Source organism: Glycine max, chromosome 7 (assembly GCF_000004515.6).
Source record: "Glycine max cultivar Williams 82 chromosome 7, Glycine_max_v4.0, whole genome shotgun sequence".
NCBI lineage: Eukaryota > Viridiplantae > Streptophyta > Magnoliopsida > Fabales > Fabaceae > Glycine > Glycine max.
This window is the reverse complement of record NC_038243.2, coordinates 40,509,669-40,533,236: the sequence shown is the minus strand read 5'-3', so window position 1 is coordinate 40,533,236 and position 23,568 is coordinate 40,509,669. Positions and strand designations below refer to the sequence as shown.

The window sequence follows — 23,568 nt, the reverse complement described above, 5'->3', positions numbered from 1 at the left end:
AAAATTTTAATTAAATTTTTGAATATGTAAAAATATGATTTATTAGTTTCACAGATAATTTAATAATAAATTAGTTTTTAAATTTTATAATTTATTATTAAATTAATTCTTGTAGATTATAATTTAGTTATAAGATTAATTTATCATATTTTTTATATATTTAAAAATAAAAAAAATCGGCTAATTAGCAAACTAAAAATTCATTCTTACCAACAAAAACATTTTGTCAGTACATATGCTGCTGATATGCATCGAAAGCAGGGAAATGAAATAATTGAATTGGAGCGGAGCGACAGAGCATAGAGAGAAAAAAGTTTATTACAGGAGTGCGAAAGAAAAAGGGGGCACAAATATAAAGTTCCAAACAATCGCCACCCCAAACCAAAGCACTGTTTCTTTCGCTGTGCGGATTTTCCCTCAAAATGGCAATTGCTCGCTAGTCGCCAGCAAGGACACACAAAAACAAACAGAAGAAAAGAAAAAGAAAATGCAAAACGAGAGTGTGAATGTGAACGACAAAACACAACAACAACATCATCGCAGCTCTTAAAAGAAAAAAAATCTCAGAGTGGAAGAAGAAGGGGACGATGCATTATTTTTCACTACACGCTTTTGCTCCGATTGATTCAGATTGAGAAAAAAAAAAAAGAGCTTAATCACCGGCGAGAGGCTTTTATGATGCTTTGTGGTTCATTCTGTTTGAATTTGCGAGATCGAATACAGCCATGGATTCGCGACTACGATAGGCTCCAGTCTTTCGCGGTCATCCTCATTTACCTTCAGGTTCGTTGTTAATTGCATTGTTGTTAGTTAATGAATTTTAATTTTCATTATTATTGTATTGTATTGAATTGTTGAATTAATGCGTGCGTGCGTGCATGTGAAAATTTGGAAAATGATGCAAAGATTGGATGCGCGTTAATTGGATCGCTGGGAGCATCGTACAATGGCTTGTCGCTCATAAATCTGGCAATCGCGTTGTTCGCTTTGGTCGCAATTGAGAGTAGTAGTCAGAGCCTTGGCCGCACCTACGCTTTTCTTCTCTTCTGTGCCATCTTGCTCGACATTTCTTGGTTCATTCTTTTCTCCAACGAAATTTGGTGCGTCCAGCAGTTTCTTTCGTTTCTTTCTTTTTTATTTGATATAATATATTGTAATTTACTTTTCATGTACCGCTATGGACTATGTTGTTGAGACCAAGTGATTGAGTTTTCGCTTGCTTGTGTAATGATTCTTGCCCCTAAGGAAGGTGAATTGACTATGACATTGTCTTTTTTGTATTATTATGTGACCTAAGGTTATATATAAAGTGCAAATATGGATTGTGACAAAATTTACATGCAGTTCCTTAGGTGTTTTTCGTGCTGTTGTTTAATCAGAATTGAAGTTTCACCTCAATAATGTAAACTTTTATTACGCGGATGAAACTCTAATTTTGATTGGAAAAGAGTACTAAAAGCGCCTATAGAGCTGCATCTAAGGAGGGGACATTGACTATGGCATTTGTCTTTTTTGTATTATGTGACCTTGAGTTATAAAGAGCAAATATGGATTGGGACAAAACTTGCACACATACAGTCAGTTACTTTGTGCTTGTTTTGGTGTTGTTTTTCCATCAGAATTGAAGTTTCATCTTGGTAATCTATGTTAATCGTTAATGCAAAAACCTTTTATTATGCGGATTACTGAGACGGAACTCAAATTTTGATAAGAAAACAACACTAAAAGCACCTATAGAATTGCATTTATGTTTTGTCATGGACTATTCTTTTGCCCCATAATGGGTGAGATGAGATATGCCTCTTTCACGTGACTGAACTTCTTGTTAAAGCCGAGTTTGAAACCACTTGCTTGCTTTGTTTCATTTTGTTTGTCCATTTTCCCTAGATTTTATTCCAGAATTTAATTTCCTATGTTTTAGATGATGTTTCTTGAACTTGGAGAGGTTTTTGTCCCCATAGTGTATAATTGCTTGCTAGGGAATTTCCATTGAGCAAGTTTTCAATGAAGTGTCCTATTACTTGGTCACACTGATGTTACTACCAACTCTTTTAGGCTGTGATCATTTCATCTGTCTTTCTAACTTATCTTTCCTGCAATGCTCATCTCTTTGACATCTACTGCATCCTTGAGTTGTTATTTCACCCATGTTTCATGGAGGCTGCTGAATGCATCAAGCTTATTTTCATTTTTAAATTGTTTATTTGTACCAAGCTTAAAGCTCGGTAAACTTTAATTTGAGGGGGAGTGTTAGAATATATAGATATTGATTTTAGTTGGAGTATCTTAAAAAATCTTCAAAATATATTTGCAACATCTTAGAATATATTGTGGATGTCATCTAATTGAGGAAGCAATCTTCAGAGTTAATTCTGGATTTCATTAAATTTCTTGATTTATTTCCTTATTTAATTATTGTTAGATCACTTAGTTGTGTTATTGTATTTGTGGGTTTCTTGTGCTAGTAATGCCTAATCATCATTAGTATAAATGGAACCGTTGATTTAATATTTATCACATTATTACACATCATATCAATCAAATAGAATATTTTCAGTCTTTATTCTCTCTTTCCCTTGTTCGTTACCTAAAGTCTAATTTCAACAGCATGCATCCCACATTTAGTATTATTTATCAATTTAACAATATGAAGTCACTGCTGTATGCAGCGAAGAGATTCATATGAACCAATTTTCTGTACTCTTAAGAATCAAACATGTTATCATGACTGTGTTTTTCATTCATATCTGATGAAGAGCATTATGTTTGTTTGCAGGACCATTTCTACCAAGGATTACACAGCATTTTTCACGTTTTCAGTGAAACTTACCCTGGCCATGCAAATTGTTGGTTTTACAGTGAGGCTATCATCCTCGTTGTTATGGATTCAAATTTATAGGTTGGGTGCTTCCTATGTGGACGCAGCTTCTCGAGTAGCAGATTCTGACTCGAGGATTAGTTTTTTGAGTCCCATGGCACCTGCAGTAGTAAGGCAATGCTCTAATTCCAATGAGATTCTTGGAGGCTCTATCTATGATCCATCATACTACTCATCCCTATTTGAAGATGGTCAAGAAAACAAATATTCATCTGAGGTAGGCTTAACTTTGCCCAAAACCATAGCCATGATTACTTTTGAGTCGGTATCAATTAGGCACTGTGCAATTTTTCTTCTGCAGTACTTATCCTACAGAGAAACAATTTTATATACTCTAGTACTAGGTCAACCTGTCATCTAATTGTTAGCAGCTTTATTTACTATTGAATTGAATCTTGGTGCACAATTCAATGGTCAATAAATTGCCAACAGGGCAGAGAACTGGTGCACTTTGGGCACTGTTAACTTTTTTTACTACGTAGAATATCATTCTTGTTATATTTTTTTTATGATACAAAAGAATCTGTGTACAAAGTCATTCTTGGTCCTTTTGTGAATTGTTCAGATAACTAACCTAGTACAGAATTCTTGCAGAGGTGATACATTTGGTACTTTATAATTATGGATATTTTCAAGGATTAAAAAAATAGGACTGGTCAATCCAGCGGAAAACTGAAGAACTGTTCAGATCAGCATGGTTCACAATTTTCATCAAACTAGAGGAGCAAAAAAAATGGTCAAAAATCGGTTGAATTGCACTAGTCTAAAACAACTAAAATCAGTTTGATTTTTTAAAAAAGCTTTCAATTCCTTTTTCTTTTATTTTTTAATTGCTTGAAAAAAAATTGACAAATAAAGGTCCACATGTGGATTGCTATTATATATATTATAGCCTATTGTTATTTGTTGTTAACATTGTTCTTTTATATTAATTTAAAATTTTAACTAGATTTCTTGTGATTTTAATTTTACTTAATAAAAATGGCAACCTGGTGCTAAAAAGCTCCTGCCATGGTGGAGTCCAGGAAAGGATTGGACTCATTATAGTTCTATTTTAGGCTGTTTTACCTTGCACTTACAAGAGCCTGATTCCACAACTTGAACTTGTGACTGCCTAGTCACTTGGCAACAACTCTAACTGTTGCATCTAGGGTCAACTGGTCTAGGCTCCCCTTTGTGAGTTATAATTAATAGATTTTTTAATATCAAAAATATATTTAACTATCACCAGCTTAACAGCAGTTCAACCATTGGTGTTCAGTGTTCCCAATAGCCTTCTTTGTTTGTGTCCATTTTGTCAAACCAATTAATTTTTATTTATTCCTCAGCTTGTGGTCAAATAGACAAATATTATGCATCCAAGTGATGAAATTTCAATATTTCATACTTTAACTCTGTGCTTCCCTCGCTATTGTAAGATTTGTGACAAGGGGACTTCATTTATTGTTACTAGTCCAGTTTGTGTCATGTTTCAGAGATGCACTGTGCTCCCACCAACAGTTTTAAGTTTTCACTATGGAAGAGTTTGATATCTCTTGGATTTTATTTTCAGGTGTGTTGGAAAGTCGCTTTAATTGTGGTCACCCCTTGTCCACTTAATTTTGGCCTCTTTGGGTTGCCTTCATTGTAGCCTCTAGCACCTTCATTGTGCAAGGTGTGAGGGGTTGTTTAGTCTTACATCAACTAGAGATATGGCTAATGTAATCCTTATAAAGCTTGGGCAGTCGTCACCTTACAAACCGATTTTGTAGGGTTGAGTTAAATAGCAATCCCAAATTCTAATATGGTATTAAAGTCTATCCTAGATCTATTGTTAGGTCACCCGCATTGCCACTCTCCAGGTCCATAGCCCTAGGAGCAAAGGGGTGTGCTGAAAAGTCTCCTTAATTGCATTCACCCTTGGTCACCTTAATTTGGCCTCTTTGTGTTGCCTTCGTTGCAGTTTCCAACTCCTACATTGTGCAAGGTGTGAGGTGGTGTGTTTAGTCTCACATTGACTAGAGATATAGCCAATGTAGTTAGGTCTTAAAACCCAATGGCAGTCCTCCCCATACGAACCGATTTTTTGAGATGGAGTTAGGTCTTAAAACCCAAATTATAAGAAGGATCCTTAATTATAGGGAAGACTTTGATTTCATATCTTATCATCATATTCTGTTATCTATTCATTCTCATTTTGGATAAACCTTATTAAGATTTTTGTCTCATTTCATTTGGTTGTAGATGCAAAATCATGGCACTACCCAGAATGAGTCAACATCATCTGCTGAAGTTTCTCTCAAGTCAACCATGGGAAGATCTTTCCAGGCAGCGGATGTAAGTATCTAGTTATATGTCCTTTTGTAGTCTATTAACCTTTTACAACATCATCAATTTGTATTTAGTTTGTCTAGAACCTCATTTAGTCATTTACTCTGATCACATAGTTGCAAGGAACTAGATTTAAAACAGTTTACCAAGAATTTCGGTCAGGTAAGTGTTATACAGAATGGTGCAGACGGGTGTAATGTTTTTATTGGGTTTTTGGAACATAAACAATGGTTAGTTTAGAGATTTTATTTATTTAGTGTAGATATTTTTATGGTAAATATAGTAAGATTAGGAGGGCCTATTAGGATACTTACTGAGGAATAATTTAACTGTCATCCCAATTGCATTGTCATTAACTTGACATACAAATGTCTTCTTGCACAGTGATTTTTATAGGAGGGAGTTTGTATGGAGAACCACCTGGTTTTGTTTTTGGGAGTTTAGATTAGTTTGGATTGGTGTGCAGACTCCGTAACTCTGACTTAAAACAGCTCCCTTGAGCTTGGTTTGGCCACTTGATCACTGTTGTTCAAGACTTAGACTTATACTGAAGCTGATCATTCTGTCTTTTATTGGTGTTCCATCCTCCAATTGTTGCATTTGTCTTATATTATTTTTCTTATCTTAACAGGGAATAATCAAGTTACAATTGAACAATTAAAGCAGTATTTATTCAAGCCTCTCTAGTATTGTTTTCCAGTACTGCATATATTTTTTTCTCCACACAAATACAGTTTCAATTGAATTACCTCATTGCCCGCAATATTTTTGTTTCTTACTGCAAAGAAAGGAGGCGATGTTTAAATTTGCTTCTTTGTTTACTCGAGTTTTGAATTTATGCTTCTCATTTTGATGTCTACTCCTGATCCACCAAAATCAAACTATCTATTTGATGTTTAAATTCCTTATTTTGAACATGATCTGGTTATCTTTCAAATTCTAATCATCTTGCAGGAAGAGAATGGGTTAATCATCAAGAAGGAAATCGTTTGAAATAGATCCCCAAAAACATTCTTCTCACTCCTGTTTTGGTACAAGTTTCTTTTTCATTATACAGCAATCTGTATGGGAGTGAGTCTTGTACCATATGCAATTTGTTGACAACTTTCTCATTGTGAACCTTGGCGGAAAGGAGAGGCACATTGACTGGTATACATCATATGACAAGAATGATATCCTGTTTTTCCTTGAAGCAGTACTTGAATATGTCTGAAATTGAGCTAAGGAAGCCATTCTGGTTACTAGTCAAAAGATTAGGGTTTCACATTACCCACAAATCTGCAAATGGGCAAGCAGTTTAGCATACTGCACTCTAGCTTTGCATGTTGAGTCTATAGGTGGAAAAGAGGCCTGGGGATATATTATCTTTTTTCCAGGGTTCTATTTTTCTTTTTTTTTTTCTTTTGCAATGATTGATTAGGAGGTCAGTTACTAAGGAAATACAAGCAAAATATTTTTTCCATTTCAATTTTTTATTAAAAAAAAACTAGACCATGAGTATATATATACGGTATTAAAGATGCTTTGAAATCATTTAGTGTTCATATTGTAATTGAACTGAGCAACATGTGAACTATTGTAGATTCTTCAACACTAACTGATCAAGTAGAACTGTAAAACATCGATCAACGAGAACTAAAAAAACAAAAATGTAGAATTTATATTGACTAACACAAAAGCCTTGTAACTTGATACTTCGCGGGAGCATTGCTTCAACATATGATTGTGTTATTAGTTATTACTTAGGTCACATGATAACCTGCTTTGAGGGTATGAGTATTAAAGTAACTGTGGTCGTACTCAATCCACATTTTCCGTTACTATTGCTGCCTCGTGACTCCAATATTGAGGTTTGAAGACTAAATCAAATGTTCTAGCAATAAAAGCCACCAGAATTAAATTTACACATTTTACCCAAAAAACAAACCAAGCCTTACGCTGCTAAAAACAGTGAGGAGGTCCTTCCTACTAAATTGATCTTTTAGGGTTTTTTACATTTATGAAGTTATTGAACATGTTCATGAGTTTCGTATTATCTCATTAGTCCTTATGACATGGTTTACATAAAGCTTAAATGAAAGGTTCGTGAACTTAATTTGAAACCAAAACTAATTCATATCTAAACATGACGCGAGTCGCAAGCTAAAAATATAATTTATATCTGGTCAAACTGAACTTTAACATGATTTAATTTGGTTTGTATCCCTCATGCAATTAACAAGTATGCTAATTGCAAAAATACCTTTAACTTAAAGACCCCGAAGATAATGTGAATGCAAATTAGAAAAGCAGATGCAGAAGAGTTTTTCCACTAATCATTGACATCATATATATTCATAAGAATTCAAAAAGGTCATGTCATTCACATATAGAATACCGGGAAATAGGAAGGAGGGCTGAAAAGCAGTATGTTGGAACAATTTTCAAATTGTTGAAGGTGGCTGCTTCCTTCCCTTTAGTCATCCTGGCACAAATCATGAGCTTCACAGTTGCCGTTGACTTTTGAGCTTTCAAATTGTATTCCGGAATTTTATTTTTAGAATGCATAAAAATTTTGATTTCAGAAATTTAAATTCTGGAACTATGAAAGAAAAAAAAAACTTCCAAAGTTAAATTTTGAAAATCATTTTTTTACATAATTCAAGAATTTAAATTTCGTAAGTCAATGCTTTTTCATTTCCAATATTTAAATTCTGAAACAATGAAATCAAACAAAACAAAAAACATTATTGGAATAAAAATTAACAAAATAATCAGGGTATGTATAGAAAAAAAGATGAAAAAAAATCCCTATTTTATTCCCCAATGACAAATCCCGAGGCCAGCAGTTCTCATCTTTTCTCATCCTGTGTATTTCTTTTTTTCCCCCTCTTGTTTTGCCTGTTTAATTTCTAGTTTTTATTTTTTTTAAATAAGTTTATTTCCCGACCCGTCGTAATTCGAATGGGTTAGCTTTATCTAGTATCAACTCACGGTTGAAAAAAGGAAAAAAAAAAAAGGAATAACCCGCTTTGCCAATGCTACGAAAAGGCATACACTTCTCAATTAAAACAACTTTAGACCGTAGAATTCAAAATCCAGAAGTGGCTAGTTTTTTGGTTCACCAAAAGCCTCATACAAAATCTTAACAAATGAAAGCAGGTGGCTGCTCGCCACAATGATAAGGCAAATGTAACAAAAAAAAAAAAAAACAGTAATATAAGATATGTGAAAAACAGGTAACCCATCCTGATAAATGCTTTTGATTGAAGTTTGCATCCAATGTAGATATGAAGAGGTATAACGAGACCTCTTTTGCACCATCTAAAAAATTTGCCAAAAACAGCAGAAGAATTCCCTGTAATGGGGTGATCATTTCACAGTCAAGATCTTGATGACAGAAGCAGTGCCCACACGATGAAGTGCCACAACCGAATCCCCGTTGTGGCAGAGACCCTTGGACTTGGCATGTTGCATGGCGAATTCTATTGCTTCTTCAGTTGTTTCAGCATGAGAAGCTCTAGCAGAAGCTGCACTCAATACGGGAACCAACCCGCGGAATATAAGGCTATGTCTTGCAGGGGCCTCATCACTGCATGCCCAGTCAAAGGTATCGGTCTTAAGCTCGGGAACAACCACAGAAAGAATTGGCATGCCTGGCCTGTATTTAGCCACCAATTTTGCAGTACTCCCTCCTCTAGTTAAAACCAAGATAAGAGCTGCTCTAGCCGAGTTGGCTGTTCTAACAGCAGAAGAAGCTAGACTCTCCAATGGGCTCATGGGTACTGGTGAGTGCTCCATAATCCTTTTGAACACATCTCCATAGTCAAGGGTGCTCTCTGCTTCAATGCATATTTTAGCCATTGTTCGAACAGCAAGGTCTGGATAGGCTCCAGCAGCGGTTTCACCACTAAGCATCACACAGTCTGTGCCATCCAGAACTGCATTGGCAACATCAGTAGCTTCAGCCCTGGTTGGCCTGGGAGATTTGATCATTGACTCCAACATCTGGGTTGCAGTGACAACTGGTTTTCCTTGGATGTTGCACTTGTAAATCATCACTTTCTGTGCAAGAAATATCTTCTCTATTGGAATTTCCATTCCAAGGTCACCACGTGCCACCATAAATGCATCTGAATTTGCAAGGATTTCATCAAAATTTGCAACCCCTTCTTGGTTTTCAACCTGCCACATACATTTGAAGTAACAGACAGAATAAGTGACCAGAAACAGGTAAATACAAAGATATGATAGCAACACACTTTTTTCAAAATACTTTTAAATCTGAGACCCAGTAAATAAAGGAGTGGACCTGTTAAATAAGAAGTGAAAACCACATCATTTAATAGGACCCACATTGATTTCACCCAATAATAGTGTGTTAAAAAGTTGTATAGATTAAGGATACATCATTTAAATAAGTGAAAACTACATTTAATAGGACTAAATAATGTTGTCAGCATTCCTCTTAAATATAACATTATATTAGAGATAGCAAATATTATTAGAAACACACAAGATAGTTTCTTAAAAGAACATCACAGATTTGTTACATGATATCCTATAACATGCACTAGTGGAGATGTAAAAGGTTAGCATCTCAAGGATATCACAACTAATTCAGAACACTAACATTTTTTAACCAGATCCAGAATCACTTATCTTTTCCATAAAAGAGAACGCAACACGACATACCTTAGACATGAGCATAATGTTCTTGGCATGTTTTCCCAGAACTTTCCTGACTTCCACCAGGTCAGAACCTTTTCGAACAAAAGAAAGAGCAATCATGTCAATTTTATTGGGAACTCCCCAGGCCAAGATATCTTCCTTGTCTTTGTCTGTCAAAGTTGGGAGATCCACTATCACTCCAGGCAAATTAACATTCTTCCTCTCACCAAGAGTGGCAGAGTTCTCGCATCGGCATTGAACCAAACCCGCTTGTTTGTCACATGATAAAACTGTAAATGATATGGTGCCATCCGCGCAGAGTATGACCATCCCAGGCCTCACATCCTCAGGCAGCTTTTTGTAGCTCATACAAATCGTCTTCTCATCACCCTTTAGGTCATAGTCAGTGGAAATGGTTATTTCATTACCTTGTTTCAGTTGGATAGGCTTACTGTCCTTGAGAAACCCAGTTCGAATCTCAGGCCCCTACAGCAATGGAAATAGTCACATAAAATGAAAGATAATCTTAATTGTATGGAAGTTTTTAAAAACTGGTCCACATGGTCCAAGAAGCAATACCAACACAATATCAATCCAAATAATTGATCATGCATATTCATCTTGAAATGAAATTATATACATACTGTGATAAAATACGTATCAAAAGCCCGAGGACAATAGCTCAGTTAGGTAGAGCACCATGTTTACATGATGCATATTTTTTTTCATTTTCAGGAGTCCATCTTGTAATCAAGAGAGTTTATCTTAGTAAGAAATCGATGTCTAATCCATCTTAAGGAACAAAACAAGGCCAAGGGTTTAGCCATAAAATGGAATCCATCATTGATTCGAGATATTGATTAGGTGAATACCCATTTCTCTTCATTTCTAGGCATGATGATGGGTATAGAGTGACCTCAAAAAATTCTCATTTCTTATTATCTTTACAATATGAAGTCTCAGTAACATTTGTTCACAATTTTCTACAATATCAAAGATCTCGACTAAACCGCATACCATAATTGAAATCCGTATGTATACATACATAAATCAAGCATATCATACCAGGTAACCTCGATTCTCCAACATCCAAATTCAAGATTAGATTCTTCACACAAAAAAGTACTCAAATTTCAACATTTCACTCCCACACACACACAAACATAGTTAGGTTAGAATTAATTAGATAATAATAATAACAACCGCTTATAACCTAATCCAATAAATAATCATAAACATTAGCAATTAGAACATAAGATTTATAAACAAAGAAAACAAAATCGGCGATGAGAATATAAATATAAACACAAATCAAACAAAAAGGGGAGAGAATATGAAAAACAGATCTGGTGGGGCGTGCCTTGGTGTCGAGCATGACGGCGCAGAGAATACCGGTGTTCTCCATGGCGGCGCGGAGGTTGTCGAGGGTTTCCTGGTGGTACTCGTGGGACCCATGGGAGAAGTTGAAGCGAGCCACGTTCATGCCCGCCCGCAGAAGCTTCTCGATCATTGGGACAGAGCGCGATGCGGGCCCCAGCGTGCACACAATCTTCGTCTTCGGCTTCTGTTCCGCCACCACCCTCGTCGCCATCTCTTCTCTCCTGTGTGTCTCGCAAACGATGAACAAAAGTGAAAACCAAACCACACAACAACAACACACACTCTTTGTTTTTCAACCTACCAATACGATACGATACACAGAAAGAAGAAGAAAAGTAGAGAAAGACAAAAGCTTGAGATGCGACTCTTGTGTTGTTATGCTCTGCCTCTGCGATGCCATTCACTGACCTATTCACCTTTTTTTTAAATAATAATAAAAAAAAATTGTGTCAAAAATAATTTTTAATCTTTCTGCAAATCATCCTATTATTTTTTCTGGAAAATTTTAAATCTATTTTATACTTTTGTGATAATAAATATTTTTACTTTTCATTCAATATTTATCATAAAAGATAATAAAACATATAATAGGAGGATTTAACATTGTTTTAGGAATAGGATCCATACATTTCTTTATTGGTGCTATTAAAATTTTGTGCCACATTAGTTGAATTTCATATGTAAAGCTCGTTATATTAGAGATAGGGTTAATCAAAATTTTACATGTCTGCTTTTTTAATTCATATAAATTTTTTGACCAATGTTAGTCTCACATAGTTTCATTCATTAATATTAGTTTATGAAAGACTAAAAATAGATCAAAATTAGTCTGTAAGAAAGATTAATTTTGACAAATAAAAATAAATTAGGAATTAAAAATGATAAAAAAATTATAAAAACTAAAAAATCATATTTTTTTTCTCTCAACTTATAATGATATTTTACTTTTAATCATATTTTTTTTCATTCATTCATTCATGCATGTGACTCACACGAAAATTAACTTAAAAGATATAGAGTTTCGTTTTACTCAATACTATGCTTCAAATGATATATCAATACTAAAACTAACATTCTAAAATATTTTGAGGGAATAAAAAAGTAAACAAATACAAAAGATTGTTAATTGTCATGCGGCTCGTATTAGTTATGATAACTGCGATGCCATTCACTGTCGCTATCTAACTTTTAAAAAAAAAGAACGTTTCACTCTTTTTGGGAATAGGATTCTCACTTTTTTAAGGTTTAAATATTTTTAATATAGTAAGTTAGTATTTTTATTATTATTTGTTATTCTTTAAGTTTATTTTTCTAATTTTAATTTTTTTAAGTTCACGTTTTTTTTAATTTTGATTTTTGTAAGTTTTTTTTTATAACCAAGAGGTGTAAGTTTTTTTTTGTTTGTTTTTTTTATATTTTTAGTTATCATAAGTTTGTGGTTTTTTAATTGACCGAAATATGTTTTGGTTCATGTAAGTCAGTGTTTTTGTTCATTTTTAGTATATGTAAGTTTGTATTTTTTTAATTTTAGTCGTTTTAAGATTTTAATTTTTTATTTATAGTCCTCATAAATTTATATTTACATAACCAAAATTAAAAAAGCACAAATTTACATAAACTAAAAATAAACAAAATATCTTACAGAAATCAAATTAAAAAAAACATAAACTTATAACAACTAAAATTAAAAAAATGAATTGAAAGACACCAAAAATGAAAAAGTATTAATTTTTAGAGACAAAAACATATTTAAATTTTTTTAATTGTAATCTCTTTAACATTTTAATTTTTTCATTTATGATCCTCATAAGTTCACATTTATAGGGATCAATATTGAAAAAATATAAATTTACTTGAAACTAAAAATAACAAAATATATTACATAAGCAAAAAGTAAAAAAAAAAATGTATACCTAAAAAAATAAAAATGAAAAACAAATTACAAGACCAAAATTAAAAAGAATGAACTTATATGGATAAAAAACATATTTAAACTCATTTCAAATATGTTTTTTTATCTATATTATAATCATTTAATAACTTTATAATTTCACTTTCAACTTCTTATAATTAGTATCTTTTGATATATTTCTATTTCATTTTATTATAATATTAATATATAAATAAAGATCAAATCTGTTTATCAAAAGTGCTTCTTGGATTGATCAAGACATTTCTTTTCAACTGACAAACAAAACAAGATCATTTCGTTCTTTTCAATCAAATATATGTCTTTTTTCTCTAATTTTGGATAATTACTATTATTTTTTTATAAGTATTATTTGAAATAAGGATACCATGAATTAGTCCCTCTAACTTTTCATTTTTTTAATTTTGGTCCTGATAAGCGTGAATTTATAAGGACTAAACATAAAAATAAAAGTTTAAAATTTCAAAAGGATTAAAATTAAAAATTTATAAATTTATAGGAACTAAGAATGAAAAAAAATCAACTTATATAGACAAAAATATATTTAAGTCTTGTAAGTTAAATTTGATATGTAAAACTCCTAAAATTGGATGTGAGACTCACCATTTTATGATTCTTAATAAATTTAGTCAATAATAATAAATTATATTTAAAAGATATGATCCTTAATATACAAGAAGATGACAATTTAACTCCTCAAAATAACGAAAATTTTAATTTAGTTTATAAATATATAAAAGTACAACAATTACGTGATGCCGTACAATAAAAAATGATTTTGGATTTATAATTACTAAAATGGTTTTTAATATTTATATATAGTTTTTAGGTAAACTTTTTTATTGTAATAATTATATTATTATTAGTATATACATTAATAATTTAAAAATAAATAGTTAAGTTGGCAATATTTGTTACAGTAAAATAAATAATTAAAATATTTACAAAATGAAACTTAATTAAAATCAATAAGACGTATTGATTATTAACACTAAGAAAAAAACCAAAAAGGTTTGATATGATCAAAATAACACACTGCATTAATATTTGCAATTAAAAAACCAAATAGGGGCATTGCATTACCCGTAAGGGGAACCGATTTCACACTCATTTGTTCATTTGTTTTGCTGTTCTATTCAATTTTTCCTGTTTTTCACAACTTAATAATTTTGGCCTTTGTTCTGTGATTTCCATAGTCCAAGGCCACGAGTACACCCATTCATAGGCTTGTTGTGTTAATCTTAGAGAACCGTTCACAATTTGAATTGCAACACGAGATTCAGTCGGATTTTGCTTTCAGGATATTAATTTCCAGGACACAATAAACTTTCAATCAGTTTTCTTTTGTTTTGTTTTTTTAGTGTGTTTTTCTCTATTTTTCTAACATAGAGTATAGAGAGAGGATGATAAAAATGAGAACCTAACATATTTAAACACAAAATCAATTCTGAATGGATGCAGAAGCTACTATTTCTTGCTTCAAGTTGAACTCACGTTTTTCATTTGGACTCAAGTCTGAAATTTGTTTCCAAATATCTCTAATTTGATCAAATCACGTTACTATAAGCTGGGACCCACGTTTTATGGTTGCAAACGTGTAACCAAGCATGCTTTTAGTTGATTCTCTAAAATCACGTTGAAATATTAATTTATGTGATTTTGGATATATTTTCATATGTTTAATTTTAAGTTGAGGAATTGATTTTGGATCTAAAATTGATTCAGTTAAAACAACTTTAAGTGCATGTTTGGTTTCATGTTGGACAATTAATCTTGTATTCAGAATTGATTTTGAATAAATTTTGATGCGTTTGATTTTATATTTGGAGAAAAAAATTAAATTGATTTTGGGTTTAAAATTGACTATGGAAGCAACTTTGAGTAATTTTTTTTGTTATTCAAAATTTTATATTGAATTTTACTTTTAACTTCATTTTAAAATAAAAGCATCCAAACATAAAATTGCATTATTTTAAAATCGATTTTAAAGAAAATTAATTATATTCCAAATCAATTTTGCCACCATCCATCCAAACACACACACTAACTAGTTTTTGCATTGGATAGAAAGATATATATTAGGTTTTATTGCTAACTTGTTTTTATAATTAAAAAATATATCTAAGCATAAATCACATAACATCTATATCAAGTTTAAATTTAAGTTAGATTTAAGAAATAGTTTTTGAAAACAATAAAAAAATAAAACCAAATGCTTGAGTTATGATAATTTGTTTAACACACTTTAATACTAATTAAGATTTGTGATTCTTTTTTTTTTTACGAAAGATATGTGAATCCTATTAAATAAAATAAGAAGGAAAATAAAAATAACTTTTCCATATTTGAGTCCTTTTTTATAAGTTAATTTATAAAAACTCTCATTCTAGCTTCTCCAAAACTTTCTTAAAATGCTTATTCTTAACTTTTACATAAGTTAATTTTAGCTTAAGGAAAAAAAAATTATTTCATTTTTTCATGAATAATATATTTATTTATTTTATACATGAACGAGGACTCTAATTTATAATATAAGGGTAGCTATGATAAAGAATTTAATTAGTAAAATGTATTGACATTGTAAATTTTTTAATTGTTATCTAATAATAAATTGTCATATAATTAAAAGTTATTTATTTTTATATTATTATTTTTTAAAAATATACTTAGTGATTTCTAATTGATTAGATGTATAAAGTCTTAAAACTGACTGCTTTAAATTTTAACCCATGATAAAAGATGTATTGTTAACAATTTTTTCGTTAAAAAAAAAAAAAAAGACACTGCACACTTTTTGACACGACACTTCCAACAAACTCTTTTATTATTAGGTAAAACTTAAGTCTCTAATTAAATTATATGAGTCTCATCCTTTATTTAATAGGACTCACATATTTTAATTAATAATAAAGTGTGTTAAAAAAAATCATAACTCATAAGCGTCTTGCTAGAATTATTCTTTTTTGGAATTGTTTTTGTTAAAAAGCTTTTTTTCTTCTTCTAATGATAATATAACATATTATCCCGTGACCAAACATGTCAACTAACTTCCTTTTTTCTGATATTTTAATCTCAAGCATAATAATATTTAACATACTTTGGTTTTAGCATAACTTTAATAAAAAAAAATCTTAATAGGAATTTTTTTATTTAAATAAAAATAGTAAACTTCCTTAAGTAAAATTCAAACAGTGCACTGACCGTATAACGTTTGTGAACAAAGTGAATCTCATTTTCTCAAACGGTGCATTGATCGTATAACGTTTGTGAGCATATTATAGTGTGTTTGGATTTCCTTTCCAACACCTCAAGCGTCCGTTCATTTCAATCCATACAGAGAGAAGTTTTTCCGTTTGGATACATTGAAGCGCGTGTGCAAACAGTTATTCAAACACATCTTAGTGTTTCACCAACTCACTGAATATGCAATAGTAGTAGTTGGGTAAATTACTTTGAAACAGAACATAGTGCTCAGCATAAAGGCCATTCTGGTTTTGATTACCATTTTATCCATTAAAGGCCATTGCAAGCTTTAATCTGAAATGGAATCACTTAATGGAATCATAGTAACAATGCCTGATACAATTTAAAGGAAGGTGAAAAGCTAGAACTCTTGCAAATGTATTAGTATCAACACAGTCCAAATCATTTAAAAGAAAAATGTTATGTAATTGGCACTGAGCCACTGGCATTTCGTTTTATACAATCACCTGTAGCACAAAAACTTGGAATAAACCAACCACGGGAGAGTTATAAACAGTCAATTAGAAGTAACATCATTATAACTAGGGGATGGGGATCTTGTATTAATTGTTTACAATAAGTTATAGTCCTCTATATCAAACTTGCCTAACAACTCCTCCAGTTCTTATACAGCAACCATATAATGTTCCCGTGACTGTGCCCCTACTTCTAACACTGGAAGAGCACTGTTGAACAGATGAGTATACAAGTCCACAGGGTTGTAGGTATCAATGTTATCAGAGACATGGAATTGATTAAACGTTTGCTTGAAATCCCTTCTCCAACGGTTCAGGATGTACTGAGATGGGATTTCCTCAATGCTGTTATAATTGAGAACATTCAATGCATGCTTGCACAGATATCCTTTGTAATTGAACAAACTGCAAATGCAACGAATATCCAATTCTGTAGTCTCGTATAAGTCTTCAAAACTTTTAACTCCCTTCTCATTCCCCTCAACTTCAACACTTTCTTTCACAATGTATGTTATTATAGATCCATTGACACTTACCTGTCTTGTGTTGAAGCAAGAGTACATGCCATCAACCTCAGATTGAAACTTTTGAAAGATTTCTTTTGTAAACCCCTTTGCAAGCTGGACCTCAAAATTACATCTCGTTTTCAATTCAAAGCTTACTTTTCTAGACTCCAAATCCGCCATGGCTTCTTTCAAGTGCTTCCTGTGCAGAGCCAAGTCATACTTGTCAAGAAATTCCTTAAAGGATGTGTATTTATGCACATATCCATCAAAAACGTCGTAAGGCCCTGTTTTCTTTAGTTGGGATCAGTCCTATAAAAAAAGCATCTTTTAGATAAACAGGAACCCATAGATGCCTATCTTTATACAATGTCTGAAGCCACTTGTTATCTACCAGTCCATGACATTTAATCATATCAGCCCAAGAAGATTCAAACTCAACTATCTTTAATGACTCATAGACAGCATTATACAGCTTTCTTCTGATTGGTCCATATCCTTGCAACCCTCCCAACTTTTCTGGAACTCTTTGCATGATATACTGCAAAGAATAACAATGACGAGCATGAGGGAAAACCCGAGCAACTGCAATTTGCAATGGCTTGCACTGGTCAGTAATAACATGTGGAGGACGACCAAGCATACACTGAAGCCATGCCTTGAATATCCATACAAAATAATCCACTGATTCATGTCCAAGGAAGCCACATCCCAATAGAACAGAATGTCCATGATGGTTTATACCAACAAATGACATCAAAGGGATCTCATATTTGTTTGCCAAACAATTTGTGTCTATTGTAACTGTGTCATTAAAGTAATTATAAGCAATCCTTGGCCTGGAATCAGCCCAGAAAACATTTTTTAGATGCCCATCATCATCAATATCAAACAAGTAAAATAAATTTGGATCGGTCAACTTCATCCGGCAAAAATAATTATATATAGCTCTGCCATCCCCTTCTCTATGTTCCAAATATTTCAATTTATCAAAATTGGTGTCATGACTTTCTTCAAAATTTGAGTAACCATTGTAATCAACATCCATGAAAGTGGTTTATACAACCTAATGGTGTGTACTTCTGTTACAGGCTCTGGCAGTGGTCGTGATTTGCTGGCTTCAAGAATCATTTCCTTATGTGACTTGTAAAACCGTTTGCTCTGTGGACTCACTTGATGGTCGTGTTGAAGCTCAACTTCCACTATTCTCCATCTCTTGGACTCAACCATTCTAATCACTATCATTGCAGGACAACCAGTTCTTGTTTTTGGTCTTGGATTATTGGCTTCACTTTTTTTCTTAAAACCAGCACTACTGCAGCTAAGTTTTGCTCTATAGCACTCTTTTTTTTTCCGATCTAAACCATGAATTGCTCACTCTGATACCAAAGCCTTATTCCTTTGCATAGATATTGTAGAAGTTGTAAACTTCATCAAAGGAATCAAACTCCAGACCCACAGTTGGAAGTGGAGAGTTATTCGTTTGTGAGTTTAAAGATTCAAGATCATGTTCTGCGATAGAAGAGTTCCCCTCAACATCAACCTCATTGCGTTCATCAAAAAGTGGCTCACTATTCAGACAAACTTCTTCCATCTAAAAGAAAAATTAAAAGAATTAAAGAAAACAACACATCAATAAAGGCTGCTACTATACCATATACAGCCTTTGGAAGTAATGCATAACAAATCTTTTGTATTGATAAAGAAAAACTGTCAACAGGGGAAAGTACGAATAGGGGAAATTAAGAAATCCTCTTAAAAAGAAAAAAAAAAGTAGAATAGGGAACCACAAAAAACTTGACTAAAACAAGGTTGAACACTAAATAACACCTCATTTGAAACAGCTGTGAGCAAAACTCCAGAAACAAAAGCATAACCATATCCTCAAACATGTTGAAGAGGAAAGACACCCTTAAAAATGTAACCATTCAGCCAGAAAAAAGGACTGTATCAACTACATCTTGCCAGCAAACTTTAGCCTAATATCTTTTACCAAAATCTTTAAATGAGTCATCAGAAACTACTATACAGTTAGGATGGCAGACACACAACCAATGCTCACCCAAAACCTTGAAAAGGTTGTTCTCAAGGAAAATGAGCACCTGACAAAACAAGAATGAAGGGACCTAATGTTTCCAAACTAGACCCACACACAACATACATCTTGTAGATTGTAGAAAGGGAATTGTGAGACCTGTGAATATGTCATTTGTATTAATTCTGTTAAGTATCACTGTTCAAATAAATTACTTGATCTTAGAGAGAGCTTTGGGACTTCCTGATCGGTTTGTCAAAGAGAATGAGTCAGTTCTTTGCTATTGACTTATTGCACATATATGCATACCCACGGATTCAGATATGAACACTGCTTGTGTTTCCTAATCAATAATATTTCCCCATTAACATACATACAAATATGTGTTGCATGTGTCATAGTTGTTAAATGGTGGTATGACCCCACCATAACAGAATAGTGGGAAGTTCTGAACAACCATCATTGGCCACCTGCCTTGATGCTGTCTTCTGCCATTTCATGTTTTGCGGCTGTCATCCATGGCAGACATGGACCCTTTTTTTAGTTGTATTTTGAAGAGTTTCAAAGGGGGTTTTTAAAGCCTTCCTTCACTCTCCTGTCCTGTGTGTTATCTTCTCCCACTCTTTCCTGGGGCAATTGTCACTCATCCTTTCCCTCCACCACCCACCAGCAATTCCAGCTACAACAACCCAAACTCCGGCAACCACTGTGAAAGTTAAATCTCTTCTTTCCTTTTTTCTGTTTTTCTTTTCATTTCTTCTCAATTCTTCATTTGCTCTTTTTTCTTCAGTCTCTTCAAGTTTCTTTTTTTCCTTTGTTTTTGTCACCATCTTTTTCATCATCTTTTTTCCTTCTTTTTTCTGTTTTTCTCATTTTCATGATCCACCCACCTTTTTTTTACTTCATCGTCTCCCTCCAACTTCTAGGACATTTTTAGTTGTGCAGTGTTTATCTATTCTTGTTAGTTTATGACTTTGATGAATTTTATTTCATAGGATATATTTCTAAATTTTTTTTATCTTCATATATGCTATTATTTTTTATAATTTATTGTATATACTATTTAGCAGATATGTGTGTGTATGTGTATTGCATATACATATATTTTTTTTAATTCTTCTGTCATGCTTCCACTATTTGTCCGCAATGTCATCAGCCATGTTGTATGATGGATTTTTGGCTTTTCGCCATTGACTGCCATCCGCAATTGATAATATTGATGTATGTAGGTGCTATTTTTGGCTTTTTTATAATGAAGATTTAAGAGGATACAAAGTGTGTATAATAAATCCAGTTCACGCAAAATAAATACAGGGAATCTACAATTTAATCACTTAAGGACACAGAACCATGTAAGCTAACACCAGTGTATGCATAATAAAACATGTACAAAGATTGCTGAGATCTACATACGTGTTTCCAAAAGTGGAAGGGCTAAAATCACTCTTCTTCTGGTTTTGGTTCAGTACAAAATCTAACACAATACTTATCAATTAAAAAAATCTCAAAGATCAGAATAAGGCAGATACAGAGCTTTCACAACATGCTATTGGCCATAACAGTGACATGTTTGGCCACTAAAATTTCAATTATATAATACAGATAGCGTGAAAATAAGGTAACCACATGATAATATAGTATTGTCAAAACTCATCCAACAATCTAGGGAGATAAGATGGAACCTATGGGGCACAAACACAGGGACATTCCAAATTCTATATTTGTGTGCATCCTTGAAAATTTAAGGAAAAAGTTCCACAGTTCATAATATCATTTATTTAAGGTTTTAGATTCAAAATATCTTAATTTATGCCATATGTGAAAAAATGAAGCAAAAAAGTTGGGGAAAGCAAAAGGCACTCCTGCCTTATTCTTTTCTATTATTTAAAGTTTCTTAAAAGTTTTACACAAACCAAACCATTTTTTCTTCTTCTTTTAATTTTTAATGGTTGTGTCCAACTGTGTCTTCGCCGTGTAGGAGCAGAATATTTTCTTTTCAAGTGGACTTGTCACTTGCATGGTGAACATGTGTTATCAATTATTGTGTCCGCCATGCCACACCACATACCAAAATGGTGTGTCCACTTTATAGGATGGAATGAAAAGTCAATAATATTGCAAGGAAGGGCAATGACAGAGATTTAGCCAATCTCAATATTGTATGTCTTGACAATCAGCAAAACATACAGGAGGAAAAGAAGGGTTTTGTTTCTGGCAAAAGAAAAGAAGAGAATAATACTCCATTAAATATAAAGGAGACTCATTAACTACACAAATGTTGAGTACTCAATGGAAAATAAGGGGATGAGGTAAGGTTATATACATCTAAACCTCTCCTACTATATAATGGCAGGAACCTCATTCATTGCAATGTACATTGAAAAAGTAAAAATACAACCAATTTTGTTTACAATTCTATGCTGAAGAGCCAAAATGCAGGTATTTGGTAGCTAACTTGCAATGACAACTTACCACCGTGACTGTTTCAAGGGTTAAAAAAACACATGATGAACATTTTTTTTTACTGTAATTTATTATACCTGGTGTGAGGGCGAGCCCTAGCGCAACCCTAAAGTTGCCAATTGTGACTGGTCGGTCATGGGTTCGAATCCAGAAGCAGTCTCTTTGCATATGCAAGGGGGAGGCCGCGTACAATAACCTTCCCCCTACCTTTGCAATGCGAGGAGCCATCAGAATTTGGAACTTGTAGTCAAAAAGTGAAGGTGGTAAGTTTATTATGCCTATGTTTGCATTTTATCATCAAAACCTAAACCGTTTGATTAGTGAACCTAGATCCTAATTTTCCCAGTGTACAGTACAGCCATCAGAAAATTCAAAAAAGAAAAAAAAAATCCACTGGTGAATGAGAAACAACCTTTTAAGTTTCAATCAAGACAAGAACAACAGCCTCCCCTGTAAAAGCAAGGGCAATTATTATAATAACAAACCATACTCGGGTAGTTTCGCTTTTGCAGATGCACACATTACATATACATACATACCGAAGAAGATTATTCGATTGTATATGAACAAACAATTTACAAGGGTGAAATTTGAGATTGAGACACGTGAAGGAAAATTGAGAGAGTGAACATTAAACATTATAAGCAGTTGAATTGAAAAGATACCTATTTTGGTGAAAGTTTGGGTATTACGCGCATCACACTCTTGTAGGCTGTGGACAGGTCAATGCTGCTCCTTAGTCCTTACTCCCCTTGACGGTGGCAAAAGCAAAATAAGCATGGGCATCACTTCTCACTCCCACAGCCACCATGTTTTTTTTTTTTTTTTCACTTCGACTTATTATATGTATTAGTAATTTAATTTTAAGGGAAATTTGCCATTAACTCACCTCAGTTGATATTGAATCACATTCACACACTCTAATTTTTAAAGTAGATTTGCATTCATGCTAATTTTTAATTTTTTAATCTAAAACATTGGTTAGCACTTAGCATTTGTTATTTTTAAAAGATACTTACTTCTAGATATGCTACTTAAGAAAGAGAGAGAGGGAGAGATAATGAGAAAAAATAAATAAAGAAAGAAAAAAAAATAATAAATAATAAATAATGTGATAAAAAAAATTAATAGAAGTTAAATGATTAAATATAATAAGAGAAGAAAAAAGTACATTAATAATATAAAAAGTTTTATATTATTTGCATGATTATTAAACTTATATAATAATATAAAATAAGAGATGTATGTCACTTAACTAAATAATAAGTATTTCTTTAAGAAACTAGAAGGAGTTGTATAAAAATAAATAAATAAATGGAGAGTGGAAGTACTATTTTCTCCTTAATTTAATTGAAGGTAAATGAGTTATTTAATAAAAATCAGTCATGTGAGTAACTTAGGTCCATCTAGAGTGATTGTCAATTTTCAATTTTATGTTTTAAAATATAATTTTGAAATGGAAATGTATTTGGTAAAAATTAGACCGGATTGGTTTTTTACATCATTTTAAAACCGTCTTACACCCCTCATGAAAAACAATAAAAATTGGTTTATAGATTCTTTTTTTATGTTTTTACCCCTCCCTTCACGCTCTCCCTCTTCCCCTCCCTGTGGGGCATTGCTCTAGTTCCCTTGCTCTCTTACACTATCTCATTTGATCTATGGTGGTTGTTGGTGCAGTCTTGTGGTGGTGAGAAACT

The 23,568-nt window shown here is 32.7% G+C and overlaps 3 protein-coding genes across 10 annotated transcripts; 1 reads left to right on the top strand and 2 right to left on the bottom strand.

The window, feature by feature from the left end:
- The first annotated feature begins 231 nt into the window (after positions 1–231).
- On the top strand, positions 232–6,650 carry LOC100795730 (uncharacterized). Its single transcript, XM_003528509.4, has 5 exons — positions 232–783; positions 907–1,100; positions 2,777–3,095; positions 5,102–5,194; positions 6,143–6,650. The coding sequence occupies exons 1-5, from the start codon at positions 676–678 to the stop codon at positions 6,179–6,181; spliced, it is 753 nt and encodes a 250-aa protein (XP_003528557.1). The 5' UTR covers positions 232–675; the 3' UTR covers positions 6,182–6,650.
- A 1,583-nt stretch (positions 6,651–8,233) lies between these two features.
- LOC100807615 (pyruvate kinase, cytosolic isozyme) lies at positions 8,234–11,632 on the bottom strand. 2 transcript variants are annotated; one of them, XM_003529403.4, is made up of 4 exons: positions 11,520–11,632; positions 11,199–11,439; positions 9,863–10,324; positions 8,234–9,352 (listed from the first exon to the last, which is right to left on the bottom strand). In XM_003529403.4, exons 2-4 carry the CDS (start codon positions 11,427–11,429, stop codon positions 8,540–8,542), a joined length of 1,506 nt encoding a protein of 501 aa, XP_003529451.1. In that variant the 5' UTR covers positions 11,430–11,439; positions 11,520–11,632; the 3' UTR covers positions 8,234–8,539. The 2 variants fall into 2 exon arrangements, with proteins under 2 accessions (XP_003529451.1, XP_040873328.1); XM_041017394.1 differs by having other exon boundaries at positions 11,199–11,615.
- A 5,164-nt stretch (positions 11,633–16,796) lies between these two features.
- On the bottom strand, positions 16,797–22,741 carry LOC100795194 (protein FAR1-RELATED SEQUENCE 6). Of its 7 annotated transcripts, none has more exons than XR_005892388.1 (4): positions 22,534–22,741; positions 22,281–22,318; positions 21,946–22,108; positions 16,797–18,964 (listed from the first exon to the last, which is right to left on the bottom strand). XR_005892388.1 is itself a non-coding variant. In XM_026129331.2 (2 exons), the coding sequence occupies exon 2, from the start codon at positions 18,416–18,418 to the stop codon at positions 17,639–17,641; it is 780 nt and encodes a 259-aa protein (XP_025985116.1). In that variant the 5' UTR covers positions 18,419–18,964; positions 22,534–22,689; the 3' UTR covers positions 16,902–17,638. The 7 variants fall into 7 exon arrangements, 2 of the variants coding, with proteins under 2 accessions (XP_025985116.1, XP_040873327.1); XR_005892389.1 differs by having other exon boundaries at positions 21,946–22,075; XR_005892387.1 differs by having other exon boundaries at positions 22,281–22,737.
- Between the last annotated feature and the right edge of the window lie 827 nt (positions 22,742–23,568).